At 37.7% G+C, this 19,615-nt stretch overlaps 1 protein-coding gene across 10 annotated transcripts in view; it reads left to right on the top strand.

Annotated features, from left to right (window-relative positions):
• Positions 1-19,615, top strand: part of PPARGC1A (PPARG coactivator 1 alpha) — a 339,704-nt gene that overhangs the window by 268,982 nt on the left and 51,107 nt on the right. For all 10 annotated transcript variants that reach the window (XR_008651723.2, XR_010116207.1, XM_063619457.1 and 7 more), the window contains 5 exons: positions 1,513-1,558; positions 1,668-1,741; positions 11,686-12,601; positions 13,159-13,263; positions 13,417-13,537. Coding sequence is in view for 8 of the 10 variants with exons in the window: in XM_063619457.1 (XP_063475527.1) it covers positions 1,513-1,558; positions 1,668-1,741; positions 11,686-12,601; positions 13,159-13,263; positions 13,417-13,537 (1,262 nt within the window). In the remaining 2 variants the exon portion in view is untranslated. The remainder of the gene's footprint in view (positions 1-1,512; positions 1,559-1,667; positions 1,742-11,685; positions 12,602-13,158; positions 13,264-13,416; positions 13,538-19,615) is intronic.

Raw genomic sequence — 19,615 nt, 5'->3', positions numbered from 1 at the left:
TTTATTGTGTCACATAGCACATAGTTAATATCTGGTTATATTTTCTTTGGAACTTGTATGAATTATCCTAATTATTAGTTGAGTATCATAAAACTTGGTAAAGTTTCTTCATAAATGGATTCTTTTTGAAAAACTTGTTATATTAGACATACTCAAAAATTAATGTAAAATCAGCTCATTTATCTGTATAAATGAAAAACTGAATCAATCAATGTATCTAATTTGTTGAAGATATCATGAGCTTCCTATTTCTGGAAGTATGATATACCATTCAACTGTGTAAATCTATAAATTAAATATGCAAATACTATTTATCCAAGTAAAGTGTCTAATTTCAGGTTAATTTGGACATGAATAATATTTTCACATTTCAAAAAAATTAATTGCTGGGGTTGATTAATTTACTTTAAAGTCGTTGAATGCAATTTCTTTTGACAATAGGATAAAGGAAACAGAATCTTGGCCAACTCTGTGAGTAACTATTTTATGGCCCTGAAAATATCACTTAGTATCATTGGGTCTCAGTTTCTTCAACCATAAGATAAGAAACTTTATTCTAAAGACCTGTTTGGTTTTGACGCTATGATTTTCATTACATAAATAACTACCACTTGACCTTTTGAAAGTAATTATTTTAATGAGAAAAAATTGACATAAACCTACATACACATAAGCATATGCTTATAGATAAGCATAGATATACATAATACATGAATGTATAGCCCAAGTATGCCTCTCATCCAATTTTCCCCTCCTTCTGTTCAAAATGCAAGATTGCCACAGAGAAGCAATTGAAATTTTGGGTGAGAAGATTCTTAATCCACCCTTCATTATTGGGAAATGCCTCCCGTAGGAGGTAAGATTCAGAAAAGCACAAAGGCGGTAGTTAGCCTCTTTGCAAGTCTACACACCTTTCAACTGATTAACAGGGTATCTTACTTTAGTTGTCTATCAGATTTGGGGATCTGAACCCCTTCTAAACCATCTGGATCAATGCCCACAATTTGCCATCATCTCTCAATTAATTTTCAGTGAGTGGAATAGTTACTACATGAGCTTTGGCCTCATAGAAATAACCTATTATCAGGGCTAGATATAAAATTATATGTTTTAGAAGTAAAATCAACTGAATATTCATAACGTTCTGTTGCCTTATAGTTGCTCTGCTGTTTTCTTGTCTAAACAAACCGTGTACTGTATTCCAAATTAAAACAGAAAACATTATTTCTCTCTGATGGTATGATGCAAATTTTGTATCTGTAACAGGGAGGGTTCATTTTTGGAAAAATTCTATTTTCGTATGTGTTTTTGAATGGTAGTTTACTGATGCAAATGCTGTTTGGAATTTGTTTTAGCATAATGGACTTTTGTCTGACTTTGATTCAATATTCAGAGAATTCTTAGTTTAGTCTTTCAGTTTTCTGGTTGTTTTTCCAACTTGACTGTTGTGGAAAGAAAAGAAATCTAAAAGACACTCAATATTACATAATTAGTTTCTTTTTTTTTCTTTAGCCAAACCAACAACTTTATCTCTTCCTCTGACCCCAGAGTCACCAAAGTAAGTATTAAGAAATGTAACCATTTGCTGAAAGGGAAGGGGGTTCTAATACATTTGGCTACAGCAACTCCATTTCAGTTTGTTTTTATAAATGTGCCATATCTTCCAGTGACCCCAAGGGTTCCCCATTTGAGAACAAGACTATTGAACGCACCTTAAGTGTGGAACTCTCTGGAACTGCAGGTAAGCCTTGTATTTCACTTAGAACTTGTGTGTGTCTGTGTGTATATGTGTGTGTGTGTGTAATAAGATAATAGAGTGTACTGTCTATGTGGTTAATGGAATTAACAAAGAATACAAAATTGGATAAGAAGTTATCTGTAAATATTTCCAGTTGCTTATTTTTTTTTAAAAAAAAAACTAATAAAAAATACTGAAGCACCTAAAAAACTTAGACTAACTGAAGAGCTCTTAGGCAAACTTCTGAGTTGGTTGCAAATGGTGCCCTTGCACTAAGTGCTTTAAGTTTAGGTACTTGAACCCCACCAAAAAGTGAGTTGTGGGATGTCTAAACAAGAAATTCCTTGGCTCTGGCCATTGCTGATAAGGTTAATGGAACAGTACATTAAACAAGATGCTTTCAACCAGAACTATGGTGCCTACATGCACCGTGGTCATTGTTGCTAGTTTAATTTCACACTTTAAGTTTGCTAAATTACCTTCTTATGAAAGGTCTAATGCATGATTGCATGACTTGGTCAAGCAGTAGAGTAGTTAATTTCATGGTGTAGATATATAGTGTATGTGTGTGCAGACTCACACATATGTACATAGATACGTATCTTTATAGGCATGCACACATAGACACACAAATCTTTACTTATAAGCATATACTTAACATCATTTCTTAAATACATACATAACACTATTTCTTAAATACATTATAAATTACACATATGTTTAGGAGTAGCTTTTGTGTATATATATTATATGCAGTAGAGGCCTTCTTATCTGACCAGTGAGGACCAGCAATTGGTGGGTTTATTAAAAAAGTTGATTCAAGCTTATACTGTTTTATTTTACCTTTGCTTAAAACACAAAAATATACATTCAAATATTACAGTTTTGGTAGAAGATGGAGATTTTTACCTTGAGCTTATGTTTGCTATTTGGAGGTCTATCGATTCGTCTTTCTTGTATAAACCACACTAATATATTATTATAAAATACATATTATAGATGGTAGCCACTTTTTATTGCTTGCTCCTTGAAGGAAAAGATTAGAGACATTGGTATGGTAGTCTAAATTCTTCTAGATTTTTATAATTTTTCCAATATTTTCCAATTCCATCCATCCACAACTAATTTGATAACACTTATTTTAGCAATGACCTTTTTTGAGTTTTTTTTTTACAGGAATATTTTTCCACACTCACATTTCATTCATTTACAGGAGATTTTACCATCTTACATAATTTAAATCACCAGTACAATGCACATTAACTATTTAGTCTGTTGGGGTACTGAGACACATTGATAAGTAGCATGAAAGCAAATTATTTATTGGATATGTTCCACCACCTTCTAACAAAGGTAGGCCCAGAAAGCAGTTTTTAGTTTGTTGAGTGTGATTGTAATAGCTGTACAGATATAAATTGGGGAAGCTGAAGTAAAGCCCAATTGCATTATGTAGGAGAAGGGATTTAGAGCTTTGGAAAGCAAGGAGATGAGGTCTTGAAAGATGCTGAATGAGGCTAGAAGGTAAAGTTTGGAATCTTCCTGGAGAATAATGTAAAGAGGAGATTGAGGGAGATTTGTTTTTTCTCTAGAGATATTCTGGGCTTGAAATGCAATGCAACATATAATGTCTACAATTGTCATCTCCTCTAAAAATCTTCAGCAAAATTGGTCGCTTAGTAGTGTTTGAAGATTGTGACAAACACTAATTGTAACTAGAAAGAATCACAAAGGGAGAAAAAGAGTTATCAAAGGGAAAACACTGTAGCCTAGCTTCAAGTTTAAAGACATTGATTGGCCAAAAGATTTTTTTAAAATGATAAAGGCAGTTAAAGGACTGACAGAAATATTTAGGCAATACTATCATCCTAGTGAATGACAGAGGTGATCCATGGAAAGGAATGTGGAGGAAATGGAACTCTCCATAGGCTAACCTGACTTGGAGAGCCTTCAGGGAAAACAATAACAAAAAATTGCACACATTTTGAAGCATAGGGGTGGAATGGAGAGAAGATGTTGATGGAGCAGAAGCAAGAAAGCAGGAAACCAAAGGGATGCGCAGATGACAATGAATTTGGCAAGGACTGTGAAATCAATAAGGAGCTACAAGATGGCATGCACACTTTCCCTCCTGGATCTTTTGATTGCTAAGACTCTGTTCTACATCCTTGATCTCTTCTACACTTCAGTTTCCTCCATTTCAAAGTCATATTCATAACTACTTATAAAATTGTCTACTCAAAAGACTAAAATATAGGTTGAAAAATAAAATTGCCAGTATGCAATCATTTTTGACACACAAAAATGGAATTTTATGTGGTTTGATCTGAAGTAAAACAGTTTATAAGCAGTAAAGCTTCAATTAAAAGTAGTATATCGAGATTTTAAAGAGCAGATGGCATAGCTTGGCGAAGTTTACAAAACCTTGGCTTGGATGTCGGGCAAACCCAAGTTTAAATTCTGAATGACCTCCCATCTAGTGTGTGGCCTTGGTCCATTTACTTAACCTCTGAAAGACTAGGATTCTTATGCATGATACGAAGATGGTAACAATACCTACATCTCACTGGGTCAATGTTAGGATTAAATGAGATAAAACATGAATGCCCCCTTGTTATATAAGTACTCAATAAATATTAGATATTTAATTACTAATTCTGAGTTAACTTCATTTGCAGTGGTCGTTGTACCTTGCTTCTTATCTTTTCAACTTTTGACTGTCTTCACTTCTTCCCTTTTACTTGCTGTGTATCCTCTTTGGCAATCTCATATATGAAGTTATTTATTATTTTTCTGTGCCTCCCCCACCCCCCACTATTTTCACATCAAATTGAACAAATACTGCTTTTGGTGTAGGAATGGAATTCACCAAATCCAGGTAGAACACTCACTGATTTGAGATTCTCTCAGCAACAGCTACTTCTATGACCACAATTTCTGGCAATTAGGCACTCCCTAAATAGGCACTTTACATACAGTATCTTCCTTACTTTCTGCCCATTTCATTGTTGAGGAAAGATTTATACACTGACACAAGCTATATAATGGACCCTGGGTTCAAAGCAGGTCTGCCTGAAGAGAAATTATGTCTCTTTCCTGAAGTCTGAATTTTAAAGATCATAATTGATATATGTTATGTTAAATAGGCTTCATTGCACTTGCCAAGTGTCATTGATTGGTACTATCTGCCAGGAGCATTGTGTTGAGAAAGATTCTAAGGCCAAGTCTGTGCTCACGGGGAATGTCATGATCAATTAGTGATGTCTGCCATAGGTGCAGCAGGTGGGTGGCAAGGGTAGAAACAGCATTTATATTGGTAGTTTGTTGATCCTTGGTCTACAGGCATAATCGGTTTGATTGCAGCAGCAGAAGTGACCCAAGCTTTGGCTCAGGCCTTCTGGTGTCTTCTTTTTCCTTACTCTCACAAATTTTGGTGAAATTTTCCAAGTGTTTAAGTGGAAATGTAAAGAGTCAACAAAATTCTAAGACCTCCAGAATAATGCCTCTGCCCCATCTGCAGTGTCTTTGGGAAACAGGAGGGATGAGATAGGAAGTTTGCTTTATTAGGTATTGCCAGCTGGTCTGACTTCTTTGTGATTGTCCTAAACTAGCTCATTTTGGCTGATAAAAAAAACTCTTCTCTTTTACAGGTGTAAAAACTAATTTGATTTCAAAATAGCTGTTAGTAAAGCAAGATGAGAGAAAAGAGAATGCTCTTTTGGCAGAAGGCATTTAAATCTATTGCATATGGAGATTTTCAGAGTGCTACACTTTTTTGTTTCTGAAATGGGAATGGCAAAGCAATATCAGCTCAACAAGGTGACGGTTTTAACCACAGACACGAAGGAATTTGGGTAGGGACTAAAGTGACTGACCCCAAAATTTTATGTATATGTATATATAGTTTTTATTTGTTATTACTGTAAACATTGTAACAGCAGTAGAACTATATTATAACTGATAAAGAAAATGAGAAGAGCAAAAAATATAATCAGATATCATCACCCTAAAACAAGTAGGCCTTCATAATTTTTTTCTCCATTGATATATGTTTTTCCACGTTATTTTCATCAGAGGGGACATGTGATTTGATGTTATTTATTTTTTACTTAATTTTTTCTCTAGGCTTTAATCAGCAGTCATTCAAAGTGTACTTTAGTAGACTCACAATAAAATTAACAACAAAATACTCATTAACCAATTTGTAACTACCACTTTTATGTTGAATTTTACATTGCCTTTTTGGACTCTCAATTTAAAAGTTCATTTTGCTGGAAAAATGTACTGACAAACAGCATAAATATTGACAAACGGCTGTAGCCTTTCGGCATACATACTCCTTGTGCATGTGACATATCTTTGGGAAAGTGGATCAAAATAAAATATGGGTAGTTGTCGGTAGTTTTAAAAGGAAAACCATAGCATCAGAGAACTGGAAGGTGATTTTGACAGGCCACATAATCTATTCCTGTGCTTCAAGAATCTAAGAAAGGAAGACCCAACAAATTCTTTTTACAGCCCATTCCAATGCTTGGCGGCTCTTACTGTCAGAGATTTCTTCCATATTTCAACCATATTCTTCATTTTCTATTTTCAATTTCATTCTTTTTGACCCAGTGTCTATAATGACAATTCCTTTATTCCTAATTTTTCTTTTCTGGAAATGGTACCATCCTATTTCTTGTAAGTCAAGGATGGCAAATGAATTTTCTCTCCCACATCAGCTTTGGGGTTTGGCAATAGCCACCTGAAATGCCAGGTTCCCCTTACTCATCCCCTATCCCAGCTCTGTGGGGAATTTACACAGGGGTCAATTAATGATATCTTCATCTTCCATGAGCAAGAGTTGGGGAATTAGGCATATGTCATAGGAATGTTCTGAAGCTTTTTTCCAAGGCCAGTTTGTTCCCCAGTAACCAGGGGTGATAGGAGAAATACTTAAAATGTACTGAAGGCAGGCCACTCCCAAATGGACCGTGGCCAGCCAGAGGACCAGCGGGGTCTGTTGGAGAATCTTCTATGCCAAGTGTGAACACTTCAGTTGCTGGGTCTTGTGGAGCTCCAGTGAGTCCTGGGGAAGTAGGTGCAGAAGGAGAGAACACTAGAGCAGCTTTTATCAACTGAATATTTTAACAACTGCTGTAGAGGTAACGGTTGGTACTCAGTGAATATCAGCTTTCCCTCTGCACTCTTGACACCCACTCCAAATTCATGAGGCCTGAAATATGTGAGTAGGACAAGTCACACACCTCTCTTTGCTCAGTCTTCCTATTTTGGTGTGTTTTTAAGCAACTTAGAAACTCATCTCCTGATTTTTTTTTTTCTTAAATACCTGAATTGGCATGCAACATATGCAAAATCCCACTGTTAAATAAACTTGAAAGTAAGTTGCAGATTTTGCAGTAGATTCTGCAAAATGTTATAAACTACTAAAAAAAAAAAAAAAAAGATGTCATTGGTGAATAGCACATCACAAGAAACAGAGCCAGGGACTCACCATTTATCAGAGTCATTCAATTAAACAACCCAAAAGAAAACTCCTCCAAGAAAATCCTTTCATAGCGATAATGAAAAACAAAACAAAACTTGTCTTTGCCTTTTTTTTTTTAAATAAAAGGGCTGTTTAAAAAGATGACTGTAGAGTATGTGCCACTTCTCCCAGATTTGCTGTGCAGAAGTGCGTAAGTGTGAGTGATGTAGAGGTGCTTGTTTATTATGGAGCACATTTCAATGCAGTAATCATAAATATTGCTAAGGTTGTGCTCTGTTGAAATATGACCTACATACTCTTGATTGTTTGTGTTATGTGATTTGTCTGACACCCATTACATTCTGGGTAATAGCAGCCATTTGTTGCTCTGCACAGCAGGCTCTTTTGACAAAAGAAAATAGGCGGCAATAAAAAAGCTATAGTCTGAATTACATTCTGCACCGAGCTGCACTGCTGAGAGTTTGTGCAAGTGTGTTAACAATGCTTGGAACTGCCTCTTGTCAGCCTTCAGCCTGTAATGGCCATCTGTCCTCACATAAATCTGTCAAAACCTGCTAAGTTCAAGAGAGAGCAGGGAATATACCTTGTACTGTCAACACCAAAATGTACACATTCCCCAGAAAATCAACACGCAGGAAATAATCCAGAGGTTATGGGAGGCATTAGCATTGTTGATTTGGGCTTGTGGCATGAAATTGAGAGTCCAGAGATTAGTGGGAAGATGAGCAAAGGTAGTGGCATCAAGGGATTGAGCACCGACCTCCCTCTTACTTCAGGGGGAAAGTTTTGGGTAGCAGAGGTGAGGCTAGAGAAATAACAACTAGTTCAGAGGCAGCAAGGGGTTGCCTGTCTCATCAGCAGCTCTGAAAAGTTTAACACTGTGTTAAAAGAAAGAAACGTACTCCTTGCACCTTTGTTTTGTTTTGTTTGGCTTTGGGTCTCAACTGTATCTGGAGATAGGCTTTCCATTAGGGAGGCACTTGGTGATAGGAAATCTTGTCATCTGTGAGATTTCTCAATCTTGCTTTGAGATATTCTCTGGTTAGAGAGGTTTCAGTAAACAATGAAGGGTTTAGGGAATTAACCAAATTATTTTTTTCTCTCCATCTACTCACTAATCTTGAAATATCTTCCATTCAATAAGCAAGTATTACCTATTTGTTTCAACAAATGGTGCCAGCAGAAATTTACAGCCCTGATATTTTTACTCACAGGGCATATTTGATGGTCTCTGGGTGTTTCCATCAATTTTTTTTTTTTTTTTTTCCAGATCTGACTTTGGACTTTATTCTTTAAACAAATTGCAGAGAATAGAGAAAAAAATAGGTTATTTACAGAAGACAATATCTACGTATGTACTTAGAGGTACAAATTTGGTGACAGAAAAGACTTCAGTATATGCTGGCATCTTAGAAGCAGTTCTCAAAGAGCTTAGTTTTATTTTCTTGAATTTTAAGAATGCCTAAGATCCTTCTTCATTCCATCAATTTTAAGCGTATATGCAGAAAAATATACTCATGTCAAATTTTAAAGAAGCGCCTTTCTATTAAAATCGATTTGAAGTCCCTGGAGGCTGAGTCCCTGAAATAGCAGTATCTGGTGTCATATCCAGCACATAGTAGGTGTTCAACGAATGTCTGTTCAATGGCCACAGGCTGTCTAATGTGTGACAGAGGTAAAAGGCTTTGTTTTTAACTCAAAGAAAGTACAATCAAGGTGTCGCCACTCCCCAGAGCAACTTGAGAACCAGTTATTTAAGCGATAATGAGCTTAGGTACTAGGACAAGGGTTTCAAATTTTCAAGACTCAGAAGGATTTCTATATTTGAAATCCCTAGATACCTGAGCTATTTTTAGAACCAGTCTCTCTTTAATAGTGGCCTAATTTGGCGTTCCTGAAGTTTAAGGTTTCTTTTTATAAATCTAAAATATCTGTCAAGATATGTGTACCTGAGAGTACAAAGGGGCGTGCAGCAGACACTCTAGGGCTGGGGTTCTCCAGATGTGGCCTCTGAAGCATCTCATTAAAAATGTTTACCCAGTTTCCCAAGTGATTCTTGGGCTGCTGAAATGTGAGACTCATGACTAAAGGAGAATCTAGAAAAAATAAAATTAGTACAAAATAATAATGCAACAAATGTGCCCAAGCAACATCCTGCAAAGCGCTTATAATTGATTTGGAAAGACAAGACATAATTCACATTCAAAAAGAGATAAGCAAAAATGTATAGTAATATTTGATTGGTATCAAGAGAGGGATCCTGACAATAAATTACTAAAGAAGTAAAAATTACCCTAGCTTGGGGTGATCATGCAAAGATTTATGGAGGTGGATGTGAGGATGTTGAATGCCATTTCCTCCAATTCAAGGGCTATGTCATTGGATATATTTGATTGGTATTTACTCAGCAAAGAGAGATTATTCATCATTATTTCTTTAAGTATCTTAGGCTCCTAGGAGGAATATTTGAGAGTGTGCTTTTTTTTTTTTTCTTGCTGGGAATTGCAAATGGTAATTGAAGGTAGCATGTAGAAGAAATCAGTATGCATGAATAAGGCAGTGCAATTGGTAAATAAAACAAGTGAAAACGGAGAGAAAAGAAAAGATTGACCAAATAGGAATTTCTTAGATTGAGTAAAAGACATACTCATCTATGAGAGAGGAAACAAGAGTTGAGTGTGCCTCAGTGGCACAGATGTTTCATTCAGTCATGTAAGTCACTCCCTTTGCTATAGCAAAGAGAGGGGTAAAGAGCCATCCAAGGGCAGCTGTTAACAAAGGGAAGCCTTTTGGAGACTCAGGTGTACCATGAATGGAGTACAGTGTACCATTCGCTTTGTGTTTGCATTTCTCTATCTTTCTGAACTTTTCTGAGTTAGAACTCCGAAGTCAAACCACCTTGCATTTCTATACCTTTTCTTCTCTCAGGGAGAATTAGCTTTGAATAATAAAAATTGCCAAATAGTTGTGTAAAATATTTCACTTTAGAGAAAACATTCATTCTTTCCATTTCTTTATTATAAAGTAGGAGAGTGAGGCAGCATCTTCCTGTTCATATCAAAATTTCATGTGGCTTTCTGTGACCTACTTGGCTCTTGGTATATGTGTGTGTGTGTGTGTGTGTGTGTGTGTGTGTGTCTGTGTTTATTTTTTTTCCAGTAAGGTAGCGCATTTTTTTTCCTTGAAATTTGCCTTAAGTCTAACCCCAGGCTTGTTAGCAGACTTGAAGTTCTTTTTGCTGAATTGTATTCACCCCGCCTCCTAAATAGAAAATGTATCGTAAACTAAAATGCTCCCTTGTAAGCATAAAGTCATTTGAACTCCAGCCTGCCCTTCTTCAAAGTTCCTTGGACTCTGGAGCCACTTGACAATGGTTCTTCCTCGGCACAAAGGGATGAGTAGGGCTTATTCGGGGGGAAACTCAGCAGAGGAAATTACTACACTTCACGAACTCTCCCACAGTGGTTTCTGATGAAATGTTCTGCCCTCCTATAAAAAAGCAGAAGGAGCAACAACTGATGGCTGTTCCTTTCTTCCTTTTTATTTATTTAATTAGTTAACTGCTGAAGTTTGGCTGAGTTTCAATCCCTCAGTCTCATAACCCTCCCTTATGTTGTGCTCTATATAAAATGGTCAGCTGGCACTGCGATATTTAGTGCTACTGTTCACTTAGGTTTCTGTTGCAGAACCATATTTTAGACAGAATGTATTAGTTATGCTTACAAGAATGTATTATACCTACATTAGCCATGGTTTACTAGGTTAATGAACTGTGGAGACAAAGAATCACTGCCATTAAGTTGTAGAGTTGCTCTAGGTCCCTGCGTTTGGCTGTCGTATTTCACTGAACTTACTTTGAAGTTGCTTACATCACTCTCACCATTGCCCCATATTTCCTGTCATCCCATTTTTTTTTTTCTTTTTTTTTTCTTTTAAGTTGCTTAATTCCTTGGCTCCACGGGTAGATTCTCTTGATTGGACAAAGACCCCTGAGCTGCTTGCATCCTCTGCAATGTTCTTTGCAGACAAATGCTACCAAGGCTATTCTGTGATTCCTCAGTCTCACTTTGTTAATTTTCCATAAAGCAGCCCATACAATCCCCTTGAAAATGCAAGCTTTGGTAATAATGCCTAGTTCCGTGCAGGCCAGGGGTGATGAGTTCATGTTTTCTGGGAAGCAGGATTTGTTACCGTTGGTGTTTGAAATACAAAAGATCACAGCTCTGCCTCCTGCTCAGCACTGTAGATCCATCTTTTCTTGGTGATAGAGGCTTAGAGGATGAGTCAGTTTTTCAGGCCTTGTCATGAAATTAGTTTCCTTCTTCTTCACTCAGTTTGAATCCTTGTCTGAAATCTTGGAAAAATTAGAAACATGTGTCTTGGCATTTAAGAACATTATCTCTGTCTGTTTTCTCTTTCTCTCCCCCCTTTTTTTTTTTTTTTCTAATTTTTGCCTTAGGCCTAACTCCACCCACCACTCCTCCTCATAAAGCCAACCAAGATAACCCTTTTAGGGCTTCTCCAAAGCTGAAGTCATCTTGCAAGACTGTGGTGCCACCACCATCAAAGAAGCCCAGGTACAGTGAGTCTTCTGGTATACAAGGCAATAACTCCACCAAGAAAGGGCCGGAGCAATCCGAGTTGTATGCACAACTCAGCAAGTCCTCAGTGCTCACTGGTGGACATGAGGAAAGGAAGACCAAGCGGCCCAGTCTACGGCTGTTTGGTGACCATGACTATTGCCAGTCAATTAATTCCAAAACGGAAATACTCATTAATATATCACAGGAGCTCCAAGACTCTAGACAACTAGAAAATAAAGATGTCTCCTCTGATTGGCAGGGGCAGATTTGTTCTTCTACAGATTCAGACCAGTGCTACCTGAGAGAGACTTTGGAGGCAAGCAAGCAGGTCTCTCCTTGCAGCACAAGAAAACAGCTCCAAGACCAGGAAATCCGAGCCGAGCTGAACAAGCACTTCGGTCATCCCAGTCAAGCTGTTTTTGACGACGAAGCAGACAAGACCAGTGAACTGAGGGACAGTGATTTCAGTAATGAACAATTCTCCAAACTACCTATGTTTATAAATTCAGGACTAGCCATGGATGGCCTGTTTGATGACAGCGAAGATGAAAGTGATAAACTGAGCTACCCTTGGGATGGCACGCAATCCTATTCATTGTTCAATGTGTCTCCTTCTTGCTCTTCTTTTAACTCTCCATGTAGAGATTCCGTGTCACCACCCAAATCCTTATTTTCTCAAAGACCCCAAAGGATGCGCTCTCGTTCAAGGTCCTTTTCTCGACACAGGTCGTGTTCCCGATCACCATATTCCAGGTCAAGATCAAGGTCCCCAGGCAGTAGATCCTCTTCAAGGTAAACCTTGGCAAAACCCTAATAACACAAAAGGTGTTCCTAAGAAGTAAAAAAAATAAAATACAAATAAAAATTTGTAATCTGCAGCCATTCTTGCCCGACCACTGCAATTCTGGCGCTGCTGGAACTAACGAGAATGTTGTTACACTCACATCTCTCTCCATGTTCTCTTAAATCTGTCAGCTCTGAGCACAGTGCCTTGAGCCAGTCCTATCAGAGAGAGCAATTTGTTAAGAAACTTGCTCATCTAACTTTTTCCATTACCTGGAGAGCTGCCCTGTGCCAGGATAGCGGAGACCCATGCAAGATAAAGCTGACAGTGTACCAGACCTGGTGTTCAGTTAACATCAATAAAAGACGCTGAGAGAGAGCACATCACTCCCAGCCCTCTAAGCTGACTAGATGATCACAAACTGTCACTGGGAAATCTCACTAGTAGCTGGGAAGAAAAAGCCAGTCTCTGTAATACAGTGTCCCAGAGGATGCTCCACAGTGCTGATAAACTTGGGTTAAGTGGCAGTTGCAAACGCCCTTTTTGTTTTTCTCCTCTGTCGCAGATCCTGCTATTACTATGAGTCAAGCCACTACAGACACCGCACGCACCGAAATTCTCCCTTGTATGTGAGATCACGTTCAAGATCGCCCTACAGCCGTCGGCCCAGGTAATGAGGCATGTCATTTTCGTTTGGCTCCCTTTATCCCCTCCTTGAGATGACAAGATGTTCTCCAAAACCCTATACCCCTCCCCATATTATTATTCATTTTGCTCATGCAAATTGAGGTGGTTGACTTAGTGATGAAGTTATGTTTCCCAGGTATGACAGCTACGAGGAATATCAGCACGAGAGGCTGAAGAGGGAAGAATATCGCAGAGAGTATGAGAAGCGAGAGTCTGAGAGGGCCAAGCAAAGGGAGAGGCAGAGGCAGAAGGCAATTGTAAGTGGCCTGGAGCTCACTTTTATTTTAAAGTAGGGTTTCTTCTTTTTCTGTGTGCTTTTTTTGGTGATAAATTAGAAAATAAACAAAAGCTAAGTCTTTGTTAGTTTGTTAGAACAGGCCATTTTCAGCCTTCTGGCTTTAAAATATCCATAAGTCTTCGGTCCCCGTTGACCTAACTTATTGGAAAACAAAATGTTTAAGTCAGTATATTTCTCACTCACAGTTTCATTTTGAAGTTCATTACTGTTTTCACCTTCTGTTTTGAAAAATGGAGGGAGTAGAGATTTTTTTTTCAGTCAGATATTGGTTCTTTCTGATCACAGGATGAGTTTTTCTTTCTGTTTCCTGTTACTTCTCTGAGTGGAAAATGAGGAGGGATTGCTATCTCATTTCAGTTTTTGTCTTTTTGGCCGGCAGGAGACTTAAATTGTCCATGAAGAGACTGAGTTCAAGTTGGATTTAAAGGAGGCAGGGGAGGAAGAGTTGCTAAGAAAGTCATCATTTCTGGCTGGGCACGATGGCTCATGCCTGTAATCCCAGCACTTTGGGAGGCCAAGGCGGGTGGATCACTTAAGGCCAGAAGTTTGAGACCAGCCTGGCCAACATAGGAAACAGGAAACAACACAGGAGACAGGAAACGCTGTCTCTACTAAAAATACAAAAATTAGCCAGGCGTGGTGGTGCATGCCTGTAATCCCAGCTACTCAGGAGGCTGAGGCAGGAGAATTGCTTGAACCAGGGAGGTGGAGGTTGCAATGAGATGAGACTGCACCACTGAACTCCAGCCTGGGTGACAGAGTGAGACTCTGTCTCAAAAAAAAAAAAAAAAAAGTTATTTCTTCTGTGTGATGGTCGCTATCTAACTGGGTAATTGACACACCCACATTTCTTTTTTTTTTTTTTTTCTTTTTTTTTTTTTAATTATACTTTAGGTTTTAGGGTACATGTGCACAATGTGCAGGTTTGTTACATATGTATCCATGTGCCATGTTGATTTCCTGCACCCATTAACTCGTCATTTAGCATTAGGTGTATCTCCTAATGCTGTCCCTCCCCCCTCCCCCAACCCCACAACAGTCCCCAGAGTGTGATGTTCCCCTTCCTGTGTCCATGAGTTCTCATTGTTCAATTCCCACCTGTGAGTGAGAACATGTGGTGTTTGGTTTTTTGTCCTTGCAATAGTTTACTGAGAATGATGTTTTCCAGTTTCATCCATGTCCCTACAAAGGACATGAACTCATCATTTTTTATGGCTGCATAGTATTCCATGGTGTATATGTGCCACATTTTCTTAATCCAGTCTATCATTGTTGGACATTTGAGTTGGTTCCAACTCTTTGCTATTGTGAATAGTGCCGCAATAAACATACGTGTGCATGTGTCTTTATAGCAGCATGATTTATAGTCCTTTGGGTATATACCCAGTAATGGGATGGCTGGGTCAAATGGTATTTCTAGTTCTAGATCCCTGAGGAATCACCACACTGACTTCCACAATGGTTGAACTAGTTTACAGTCCCACCAACAGTGTAAAAGTGTTCCTATTTCTCCACATCCTCTCCAGCACCTGTTGTTTCCTGATTTTTTAATGATAGCCATTCTAACTGGTGTGAGATGGTATCTCACTGTGGTTTTGATTTGCATTTCTCTGATGGCCAGTGATGATGAACATTTCTTCATGTGTTTTTTGGCTGCATAAATGTCTTCTTTTGAGAAGTGTCTGTTCATGTCCTTTGCCCACTTTTTGATGGGGTTGTTTGTTTTTTTCTTGTAAATTTGTTTGAGTTCATTGTAGATTCTGGATATTAGCTCTTTGTCAGATGAGTAGGTTGCAAAAATTTTCTCCCATTCTGTAGGTTGCCTGTTCACTCTGATGGTAGTTTCTTTTGCTGTGCAGAAGCTCTTTAATTTAATTAGATCCCATTTGTCAATTTTGGCTTTTGTTGCCATTGCTTTTGGTGTTTTAGACATGAAGTCCTTGCCCATGCCTATGTCCTGAATGGTATTGCCTAGGTTTTCTTGTAGGATTTTAATGGTTTTAGGTCTAACATGTAAGTCTTTAATCCATCTTGAATTAATTTTTGTATAAGGTGTAAGGAAGGGATCCAGTTTCAGCTTTCTACATATGGCTAGCCAGTTTTCCCAGCACCATTTATTAAATAGGGAATCCTTTCCCCATTTCTTGTTTTTGTCAGGTTTGTCAAAGATCAGATAGTTGTAGATATGCGGCATCATTTCTGAGGGCTCTGTTCTGTTCCATTGATCTATGTCTCTGTTGTGGTACCAGTACCATGCTGTTTTGGTTACTGTAGCCTTGTAGTATAGTTTGAAGTCAGGTAGCGTGATGCCTCCAGCTTTGTTCTTTTGGCTTAGGATTGACTTGGCGATGCGGGCTCTTTTTTGGTTCCATATGAACTTTAAAGTAGTTTTTTCCAATTCTGTGAAGAAAGTCATTGGTAGCTTGATGGGGATGGTATTGAATCTATAAATTACCTTGGGCAGTATGGCCATTTTCACGATATTGATTCTTCCAACCCATGAGCATGGAATGTTCTTCCATTTGTTTGTATCCTCTTTTATTTCATTGAGCAGTGGTTTGTAGTTCTCCTTGAAGAGGTCCTTCACATCCCTTGTAAGTTGGATTCCTAGGTATTTTATTCTCCTTGAAGCAATTGTGAATGGGAGTTCACTCATGATTTGGCTCTCTGTTTGTCTGTGATTGGGGTACAAGAATGCTTGTGATTTTTGTACATTGATTTTGTATCCTGAGACTTTGCTGAAGTTGCTAATCAGCTTAAGGAGATTTTGGGCTGAGACAATGGGGTTTTCTAGATATACAATCATGTCATCTGCAAACAGGGACAATTTGACTTCCTCTTTTCCTAATTGAATACCCTTTATTTCCTTCTCCTGCCTGATTCCTCTGGCCAGAACTTCCAGCACTATGTTGAATAGGAGCAGTGAGAGAGGGCATCCCTGTCTTGTGCCAGTTTTCAGAGGGAATGCTTCCAGTTTTTGCCCATTCAGTATGATATTGGCTGTGGATTTGTCATAGATAGACACACCCACATTTCTTATGAACTACTTTTCAATGACATTTTATAGATTTCAGCACGACTTACCAGGGGGTATTATATTCACTTGACATATAGACAGTGCTGACCCTTCTGTGTAAAGATCCACGTTATGTTATATTTGTTTGCTGTCTGAAGATCAGTCCTCATTTTCAGCAGCTGCTGACTAGTGGTTAGGCTTTACCCCTACTCCCTACCGCTGTTTATCAACCTAGACTTTGGATGGCAAAAATAAGTCAGTCCAGTTGTAAAAATCCAGCCCATGCCCGTGGCAGACATTCCTAATCGATAATGGAACTCTTTCCCATTGAGCCCCCTCAGAGCCTTATGGTCTTTTCTGACATGGTGCTCTAGGGAGCCATGACTAATCAATGAGCTATAGCACTGCTTTTATTCAGTGCAGCTGCTGCCTCTCTGTGCTAGCCACTCAGAGTTAGCTCAGTGAAGATCAGCTTTTGACATATCTTGCATCTAAGCTAGCCAAGGCTTAGGGAAATGATTTTTGACTGTAAAGGTTAGATTTATGTGTTATCTTTAAAAAAAACTCACTAACATCAACACAATTCTGCAAAAGCTATATAAAAGAGCTGACTAATGGAATCAAAATCAAGCATTGGCCAACAGTTACCAGCTGGAGAAAAAAGGTTAAATGAGAGATTTGTTCAACACAGGCACTTAAGGAGAAAGAAGTGAGAAGTAATTGAACACTTAGGCCAAAGTTTTGGAGGGTTTGCTGCCATTTAACTTTGAATCTACCTAAGACTGAATCAAAGGCATTTTGCAAATTACAACAATTTGCCTCATTTTTCTCAACTTCCAAATGAGCAGTGATATTAAGATTTGCCAAAGTGTCATTAGTTAACACTTACGAAGACTAATGAAAATTAAAATTTAATTTTTCTAATATCACTGTATTTAATTAATGGCCTATTCAATAATTATATGTCACTATATAAATGTGAGTTACTATAATTTACAAAGCCTTTTAATATGGCACATTATAATCATTGCAAAAGAAAATCATGCTGAGCAAACATGCAGGAAAATGATCATTTTGGTGTTTGCAAATTTATATTTTATAAAATCCTTCATTTTTCCCCCGAAAATAGGACATTAAAGAGAACGATTAACAGTTTCATCATAAATTTGCTTATATGGCCAAGACACAACACAGTTATAACTAAAGCCAGATTAATATTTTAATCAAAAGTATGTAAATAAATGATGTGTTTATTTTATGCCTTCTAAAGATGATTAAGTGCCAGATACTAATAAAGAAAGGAAGGGAGGTGTCTTTTTTGTTGCTAGTTTGGCCCTTTACAGATAGAGCAAGTAGTGTCATTGGTCTAGATGAGACAAAAGCACCCTGAGGGTCACCAGCCTCAGCTTGGAAGCAGATGCTACCCTGTTGTCCCTTTGTGTTACAAATGTTGACTAGTTCCTCTGTTAATTCTTAGATGAAAGTAATCTGTATCAGTTCTCTTCCAAAGAGCACTTGTAATACAAGTGTCAACTTGGTTTTTATTAAATCACTTTACATTAACTAGCCATTTGTGAGAATTTTGGCTTTAAAGTTCGCTTTTGTTTTTGAAAAGTAGATTGAAGGAAACCTAGAACATAGAGATTGTTTACCAACAGAGTGAACTGTAAGTGATAAGTGCTTAATAAAGATTTGGAACTTACTGTTTAACCAATTTCCATTTAGACAATTACATGCTATTTCTATTGAACACGAGTGAAAATTCATAGCTCTTTCTGTAATAAATATTTGCCATTTGGTTGGGATATAAAATTAAGAAAGACATGGTCCCTGTATCCAAGGAGCTTCAACTCTACTGGCAGATAAAGATACACAAACAGGCAATACCGTGTGATAAGTGCTATTATTAGGGGTGCATCTGTGGCACTGTTGTGGTGGTATATTGGGGGCATCCAGATCTATGTATGAAGGAGAACATCCTCAGACAGGGTAAGACTGATTCCAAATCCTAAAGGGAGAAAGGACAAAGGTTTTCTCCACCTGCAGCATCCAATATGGTAGCCTTTAGCCACATGGTTAATTTGATTGGGCCATATTAAGATGCACTGTGTGATTGGATTTAGAAGACTTAGTATAAAAAATAGTGTAAAATATTTCATTAATCTTTTTATATCAATCACAAATTGATATAATAGTTTGGACATGTTGAGCCCAATACAATATATTATTAACATTGAGTTTTTCATATTTTTACTTTTTAAAATGTGGCTCTTAGAAAATTTTACATGATGTATACTGCATTATATTATTACTGGACATTGCTGTTTTAGACAGAGGCTATAGCTTATACTAAGCCTCTAAAAAAGAATAAGGTATATTGAGAAACTACTAGTCATTTAATTGGAACACTGAGACACAAGAGGGGCAAGAAATAAGTCTAGAGGGAATGGTGGAAGACAGCCTAAAGGGTCCTATAATTCATGCTAAAGATTTTGAAAGCTATCTTGAAGGCATCGTGGAACTATTTAATGAGTTTACCCACAGGAGTTTTTTTTTTTTTTAATTGATTCCCCTCCTCCAAATAGTTAGCTTTCTAGTACCATAATGCATCCCCAAAGTATATTTCTATGGACTTGAGTGCAGGGATACATGCAATGATTTTCAACTGATTTGAAAAAATTAGCTTGAAAATTCATACATAGAAGAGCTAAGGGAACAAGGACAGTCCAGACTTCAGTTGGTCAGGTAGGTGATGTTCTTTCAATGTTTGAAACAACCTTAAAGTAATGAGTAAGAAGCAAATTACATATAAGATATCTTGGGGGCAGTGTTGGGTTTTTCATTAATCAAAGCAATCATATATTTAGGGAACCAGAAAAACAGAGACTCCAAAAGGCAATGAAAAAAAAAACCCTTAGAAATTCAATAATTGTTATTTTACAAAATTAAAGTCATCTTTTTAACCTTTGCATTACTTCTATTTTGAGTTCCATAAGTAGGAGGTGTTTTAGGAGATCTGTA

This window comes from Symphalangus syndactylus, chromosome 16, assembly GCF_028878055.3.
Source record: "Symphalangus syndactylus isolate Jambi chromosome 16, NHGRI_mSymSyn1-v2.1_pri, whole genome shotgun sequence".
NCBI lineage: Eukaryota > Metazoa > Chordata > Mammalia > Primates > Hylobatidae > Symphalangus > Symphalangus syndactylus.
The sequence above is the reverse complement of the archived record's forward strand: the minus strand, read 5'-3'. Positions and strand labels throughout refer to the sequence as shown.